This window comes from Solanum dulcamara, chromosome 9 (genome assembly GCF_947179165.1).
Source record: "Solanum dulcamara chromosome 9, daSolDulc1.2, whole genome shotgun sequence".
In the NCBI taxonomy this organism is placed as follows: Eukaryota; Viridiplantae; Streptophyta; class Magnoliopsida; order Solanales; family Solanaceae; genus Solanum; species Solanum dulcamara.
The window spans coordinates 12,626,723-12,634,978 of record NC_077245.1 but is presented as its reverse complement, the minus strand read 5'-3'; the positions used below and the strand labels follow the sequence as shown (position 1 = coordinate 12,634,978).

Sequence of the window (8,256 nt, the reverse complement as noted above, 5' to 3'; positions counted from 1 at the left end):
CAATCGGCATATCTTATGACTTTTCAACTTCACCTTATATCCATCATTTCTCATTTCTTTTTCCTTTTTAACAAAGATATTTTTAAATTTTATATTTTTTATTAAAAATATTTTAACAGAAATAGTTCATATGCTTTTTTTATCAAACATAATAGTTGCTTATATTTAATTAGATCACTTTTTTATTTAAACAAAAAAGACACATACAAATCATCAAAGTAACCACAATTGTTTATTTATAATATTAGTTTCAATGCTTAAAAAAATATTTTTGTTATAAAATAAACTAACTTAGCAAGATAGTAAGAGAAAAAGAGAGAGTTGAGAGAATTGAGTACCTGTGTGTGTTTCATTACACACTACAAAAGGGTTATTTATAACCAAAGTGCAGCTAAGAAGATAAGCATTAAGTGGGGCCCATTTGTTATATGGAGCATCCACTATCTTAGTATTTTATAATACTCCCCTTTTTATGTTAATGTAAAAGAAAAATTCTAGTGAAAGAAAAAATATATATCGTTATCCTGAACATCCATAGGTGTTGTACCTCGTTAAAATCTTACTAGAAAAAATCCAGTGGAAAAAAGCCTAGTGAAGAAAAAAGAGTGCACATATCTAATCATACGGCTTAATTGTTGTCTCATTCAAAACCTTACCAGGAAAACCCAATAGGACAAAACCTTGGTTAAGGAAAAAAGAGTACAACGCGTATTTTACTCCCCCTGATGAAAACTTCATTTGATATTTTGGAGACGAGGCATTCCAATCTTATACCTTAGCTTCTCAAAAGTGATGTTAGTAATGCTTTTGTGAATAAATCTGCAAGATTATCACTCGAACGAACTTATTGTACATCAATATCACAATTCTTCTGGAGATTATGTGTGAAGAATAATTTTGGTGAAATATGTTTCGTTCTGTCTCCTTTTATGAATCTACCTTTCAATTGAGCTATGCACGCGACATTGTCTTCGAATATTACTGTGGTTATTTTGACATTATTTTTCAGGATGCATCTTTCTTTGATGAACTGTATCATCGATATCAACCACATACATTCTCTATTTTCTTCATGAATTGCTATTATTTCAGCATGATTTGAGGAAGTAGCAACAATAGACTGCTTTGTAGATCGCCATAATATAGCAGTTCCTCCGTATATAATAGATAGCCTGTTTGAGTTCTGGGTTTATGTGAGTTTGATAAATAACATGCATTTGCATAACTAATAAGGCTGCATAACATTTGTTAGTATAAAACAAACTCATATTAATGGTACCCTTTAGGTATTGCAAAATATGCTTGATACCGTTTCAATGTCTTCGCGTTGGGGATGAACTATACCTTGCCAGCAAATTAACCGCCAATGTTATATCAGGCCTAGTTGCGTTAGCAAGATACATAAGTGCACAAATAGCACTAAGATATGGTACTTTAGGACCAAGAAGTTCTTCATTCTCTTTTGGAGGTCGAGATGGATCTTTATCTACTTCAAGTGATCGAACAACCATTGGAGTACTTAATGGATGTAGTTTGTCTATGTAAAATTGTTTTAAGATTTTTTCAGTATAGGCAGATTAGTGGACAAAAACTCCATCTGCTTAATGTTCAATTTGCAGACCCAGACAAAGTTTTGTCTTTTCAAGATCCTTCATGTCAAATTCTTTCTTTAGATATTCAATCGCCTTTTGAACCTCTTTAGGGGCTTCAATAAGATTTATGTCATCAACAGAAACGACGAGTATAACAAACTCTGATTCTGTTTTTTATTAAAAATACAGAGACAAATGACATCATTTATATAACCTTCATTTATCTAGTACTCACTAAGGCGATTATACTACACACGCCCTGATTGTTTCATACCATATAATGATCTTTACAATTTGATTGAGTACATCTCCCGAGACTTAGTACATGCTTGAGGCAGTTTTAATCCTTCTGAATTTTCATGTAAATTTCATTATCAAGTGAATCATAAAGGTAAGCTGTAATTACATCCATTAGATGTATTTCAAATTTTTTATATATAGCTAAATTGATGAGATATCGAAAAGTTATTTCATCTATAACAGGTGAATATGTTTCTTCATAGTTGATCCGGGTCTTTGAGAGAATCCTTGTGCAACAAGGCGTGCCTTCTATCCTACAATTTTATTTATCTCATTTTGTTTTTGAACAAAAATCAATTTATAGCAAACTGATTTTACTCCTTTAGGGGTTTGGACTACATGTCCAAAACCTCACGTTTAGCAAGTGATTGAATTACCTTTTGTCATTCTGGCCAATCACATCTACGTCGACATTCTTTGACGGATTTAGGCTCAAGACTTTCACTATCTTGCATGAGGTTAAGTGCAACATTATATGCAAAAACATTATCTATTGTAATTTTTGATTGATCTAAATTTATCTCATCACCGGTAGAACTTATTGAAAGTTCTTCATTCACTTGAGTTTCGAGTTCACTGATTTCTTCAAGAATATCAGGATTACTCAAATCTTGACCTTCTACAGGAGGTTCTTTTGTAGTATCATCTTTATTATTTTCCATACTTCTCTTTTTAGGATTTTTATCCTTTGAACCAATGGTCTACCACGCTTCAGGCGTGTTTGAGATTCAGAAGCTATGATACTAGTAGATGATCCTTTTAGGATATCAATCCAGATAGACGCATTCACTGCAGGGATATGTGACTTAGTTATCCGTTTCAAATCAGTAAATGCATTTGACATTTGATTTGCTATTTTCTGTAAGTGGATGATCTTCTGAACCTCCTGCTCACATGTGCGGGTACGTGGGTCAAAATGAGATTGTGATTAAACTTTCCATGTAATTTCTCTTTCACTTCTGAGTTTTGTTTTCTCTCTCCCTAATTGCAGAAAAATTATTTTATCAAACCGACAATCTGCAAACCGACGATCATGCCATAGCACAAATGTATTTAGATCAGTAAACTTCTGGTTTATGATCAAATGTGCTTCAATTGCACTAATTTCTGCATAATATAGGTCAGATGATAAAGTTGATAATTTTTTCAAAATATATTTTTAGCTGGAGACACTCTTGGTTATACCAAGATAGTCAATATTCATTTCATTTAGTATCTCAACATGATATCCGTTTTTGCGGATATCTTTAAAACTTAACAAGTTTCTTGGGGATTTAGAAGAGAACAATACATCTTCTAGAATAATTTTTGTCCCCTTATTTAAAAATATAGTAGCTCTTTTGGAGCGTTCAATCATTTTTGAATTATCAAAAATTATAGTAACATTTGCTTTTCTTTTAAGCAAGTAGGAAAAATATTTCTCGTCTTTAAAAATGGCATGAGTCATTCCACTATCATTGACATAAATATCATCGTGATTGATCATTGATTCAAACAAAATATGAGGCATATTCATATTTTTCTTCAAAAAGAAATAAAGTAAACATTATAATTAAAACATGACTCATTATACAAATTTTATTTATTTACATGAATTAGAAAAATATAAACATATTATTTAGTACAGACAAATGAAAAGAAAATTATTTAAATATTATTAGGCTTATCAATATTCATATTTCTTTCTGGGAAATTGAAGAAACTAGCTACATCCAAATGCATAGGCTCAATATTGTCTTCACAGATAAAGTTTGTCTCTGGATTATTTTCTGCTCTCTTCAAGGATGCCTGATATAGCTGAACTAGACGTTTAGATGATCGGCAAGTCTGTGACCAGTGCCCCATACCTCCACATCTATGATATATACTTTCTGAATTTTTCTTTGGTATAACTTCTTGCTTTTCACTCTTTTTTTGTATTGCTCATCATTTCTCGATGCCAGACGAGCATCATGATTATAGTTTTTTATTCGACCACGACTGGGGCCATGACCTCATTTTCGTTGGTTATAATTTGCCTGATTCACTTCAGAGAGTGGCAAAGAACCAACAGGCCGACTATCATAATTTTTCATTAACAGTTCGTTATGCTGTTCAGCAATAGGAAAGTGAGAAAGTAATTCAGAATATTTTTTAAAATTCTTTTCGCGATATTGCTGCTGCAGGAGCATATTCGCGGGTGGAAATGTGGAGTATGTTTTTTCAAGTTTGTCTTGCTCAGTGATTTCTTCTCCGCATAAATTTAACTGTGCTATAATTCTAAACAAGACAAAATTATTTTCAGTTATATTTTTAAAATTCATTAGTTTCAAATTGAGCCAATCATGACGTGCCTGTGGAAGGATGACCAACTTCAAGTGGTCATATCTTTTTTTTTTAGATTTTTCTACATTTTAAGGGGGTCTTTTAATGTGAGATACTGTAATTTTAATCCCTCGTCAAGATGGTGGCGGAGAAATATCATGATTTTGGTACGGTCTTGACTAGATGTCTTATTGTCATCCTTGATGGTGTCTGCCAGACCCATCAATTCTAGGTATATTTCGGTATCTAGTGCCCATGATGAGTAGCCTTTTTCAGATATATAAAGAGACTTAAATTCAAATTTAGAGATATTAGATATTTTAAATAAATAAAATTCTTACCCTTTTGTTACCTTTTAAAAATAGCTCAAAGTGATGGAGACTTGTGCTAATAACGTGTTATAAAACAAACTAACTTCGCAAATTAATAAGAAAGAGAGATAGTAAAAAAAAGAGAGTTGAGAGAATTGAGTAAAAAAAAAGAGAGTTGAGAGAATTGAGTATCTGTGTGTGTTTTATTACACACTGTAAAAAGACTATTTATAACCAAAGTATAGCTGAAAAGATAACGAAAAACCCAAAAGAAATTGGCCATTAACCATTAAGTGGGAAGATTTATTATATGGAGCATTCACTAACTTAATATTTTATAATAATTTTTACACTTAAAAGCTTGTCAAATAATCATCCAAACGAGCTCTTTAATTAACAATAGTTTTGATTTTATTTTTCCATTAAATTTGGTGGAAGTACCTTTTTGATAATTTACAATTTTTACAATCATTGAAATTTCTCTTTCATCGTTTTTGTTTTTAAATTTTCCAACAAACCCATATACGCGGTCCAAATCGACCACAATATAAGGGCGTTTTCCTCCTGTTAGGGTTCCCAAAAACATCCTCTTTCTTTGCCTTTGTGACTTTGTCTTCTTACATGTCTCTTCTCTCCCTTGTCCACTCAAATTCTTGATTCTGTGTTAGCCATCTGTTTTTTATTTTAATCGACCTTTTTCAAGAATATTGGGATTTTTCTTCTGTTGTGCCCATTTTCTTTGTCATTTCCAGCAATTCTTGATCCTATTTTCAGTGGGTTAGCTCTAATTTTCTTAAAGTTTGAATCTTTTGACCTGGGATTGTTTCATTTCTATTTGGTTTGTGCTTTGGGGATTTTAATTTAAGGTTTTCTTTTTCATCTGCCGTCTTTTGGGATTTGAATTTTTTCCTGATTTTTTTTCGACTGTTTCATGTGAAAAGAAAAAGTAATCTTAGAAATGCCAGTTACAGATTATCAAGGGGCATCTGCATCTTTCACAAATTTTGGAAGGTCTCTTTTGAGTATGCGCCGTGATCAGGTGCATTCCATGGAATCTGCTCATGAAGCCACTAGCCAAGAGCTGGAACTTGAAGCTTACCAAAAACAAGTAGCTGAACGTTTCAATGAATTGGCTTCTGTTGATTCTGATCAACTGCTTTCCGTTCCGTGGATCCGTAAGCTGTTGGATGTGTTCCTCTGTTGTCAGGAGCAATTCAGGTCCATTTTGTTCAACAACACTGCTAACTTTAACAAACCTCCAATGGACCGTTACGTTACTGAATATTTCGATAGGAGTGTGAAGGGGTTGGATGTTTGTAACGCGATAAGGGATGGAATTGAGCAGATCAAGCAGTGGCAAAAGCAGTTGGAGATTGTTCTTTGTGCATTGGAAAATCAGAGGTGTGTTGGTGAAGGTCAATTTCGCCGTGCCAAGAAGGCCTTGATTGATTTTGCAATTGGTATGCTTGATGAGAAGGAGTCTAATACATCTGTTGCCCATAGAAACAGGTCCTTTGGGCGAAACAATACTCAGAATGATCATAAGTCTTTAGGGCATTTTAGATCGTTGTCGTGGAGTGTTTCTAGGAATTGGTCTGCTGCTAGACAGCTCCAAGCAATTGGTAACAATTTAGTTGCTCCAAAAAGTAATGAAATAATTGCTACCAATGGATTAGCCTTGGCTGTTTTCACCATGAGTTATGTGTTATACTTTGTAATGTGGGCACTTGTGGCTGCAATACCTTGCCAGGACCGTGGCCTGCAGACACATTTTTATGTCGCTAGGCAATTCGTTTGGGCCGTCCCAATCCTATCCCTCCACGAAAGGATTTTAGATGAATCAAAGAAGAGGGATCGTAGAAATGCTTGTGGATTGTTGAAGGAGATTCATGAGATGGAGAAATGCGCTCACCACATGAACGAATTGATCGATACCGTTCACTTCCCAATCACAGAGGAAAAAGATGGAGAAGTGAAGCAAAGAGTTCATGAACTTGGGCTTGTCTATGATGGTCTAAAGAATGGATTAGACCCTTTAGAGCGCCAGGTCAGAGAAGTTTTCCATAGGATCGTTCGGAGCAGGACTGAAGGCCTCGACTCTATTGGACGAGGAAATCATGAGTGACAAACTATTATGTTGCATTGCTGGGAAGCCATCTATTTAGAATATGAGGATAATATGATATATAGATTTTCCCCTTTTGTTCTTTTCTTTTTTGGACTTTCTTTTTTAGATGAGAAGAGGAGGGAGAAGACTGGTTAATGGTGCTGCAATGTGCCAGAAAAATAAGTATTTTAAAGAGGTAAAAATCGTATATTTTCACTTCATATATGTAAAGAAATTAGGGGGAAAAAATGGATCTTTGGTCCATTTTTGGTGATATTCATCTTGTTTGGGATTGTATAATCACTTCTGAGTTAAGTTTGCTTTTTAACTCTTTAACTGAGTTTCCTTTTTCAGTTTCTTTTAGTTATTGTTGCTTGCAACCTTGCTATATATTTGGTACATTTCGGAATAGTCTCTAACTTCACAAGATAGGGTAAGTCTGCCTATACACCAGAAACCATTCGTGGAATTACACTGTCATTGTTGTTGCCATTTAATTACAATTTTTCTGGGATAAAGGTGTTAAAATCATTCATTGTCACTCTGTTTCTATCATCTTGTTTGACATTTTCTTTTAAGCATGTCAATGATAATGCCAAGTTTATATTTTATGACTTTCTCCCTTCTCCTCTTATGAAGCTTAGTGAATTGAGTTATTTTACAGTATAAAGGAATGTCATTGTTGACTGTTCAGTTTGGACATTTTCTCCAAATAGTTTTTTTCCTTATGGTTTGTCATTTTCTATTTTATAGGGTTGTTTCTCTGTTCATCACTTGACCACTCATCCTCTGGAATGGTCATTTTTATATTCAGTCTCATTATATCGTAAATCAAAGACAATTCTTTTGCAATCCCAATACATTGATACTTTTGGAGTTGCCTTTGTTGGTTCAATTTTGTTTTTGTTCTGACATTAGAGCTGGCTTTGTCATGGAGTGTGTGTCTATTTGATTAATGAGTTAGTATTATTATTAAAAGGTTTGTTTGACAATAGTTTCTCTGAGTTTGCAGTTGTTTTCTACATTTTCTCATCTTTCATGAAAATCTTAAACAATTGTGATTTTGGTCAAAACTCTGGCTTTCTTGTTGACTTGGACAATGTTTTCATTTATGGAAGCCACGTTTGCTAATTCTTTTGTGTGAATAAATGTGTCTGGTAAGACTAACATTACTTTCTTTTCTTGTTCTTTGTTTCAATTCATGTGCATAAGTTAGAGCAACTTTTCTATTTTGTTGGAAGGGATTAGTGTGAAAAATCATATTCTTAAAAGGGATATTAGGTCTGTTAAAACTCTTAAAAAGTACACTATGTAAATTGGCAATTAGTGAAACCATCTTTCACAGTTGGGAAGATCAGGGATCCTCATATTAAGAAAAACATTAAAAGACATAATTTGAATCATATCTGTTATTATTGTCCTTTATAAAATCATAAATATAACTTTGTAAGTAGTGTGATTTATTTACTAGAAAATATAAAACCTCAATAAATGAAAGGGCAAATATGAAAAAAGTTTCAAACATCTATCTTGAACCTTGAACAATTCAATTATTTTGAACAATGAAAAGTCTCTCAAAAATTCACTTAATGTGGAATGGAGGAAAGTAGTATTTACTAATAGTTTTTAATATGAAAATATA

At 33.2% G+C, this 8,256-nt stretch overlaps 1 protein-coding gene across 1 annotated transcript; it reads left to right on the top strand.

The window, feature by feature from the left end:
- Positions 1–5,072: 5,072 nt before the first annotated feature.
- LOC129903860 (protein ROH1-like) lies at positions 5,073–6,950 on the top strand. Its single transcript, XM_055979376.1, has one exon. The coding sequence runs from the start codon at positions 5,466–5,468 to the stop codon at positions 6,630–6,632; it is 1,167 nt and encodes a 388-aa protein (XP_055835351.1). The 5' UTR covers positions 5,073–5,465; the 3' UTR covers positions 6,633–6,950.
- The last annotated feature ends 1,306 nt before the right edge of the window (positions 6,951–8,256 follow it).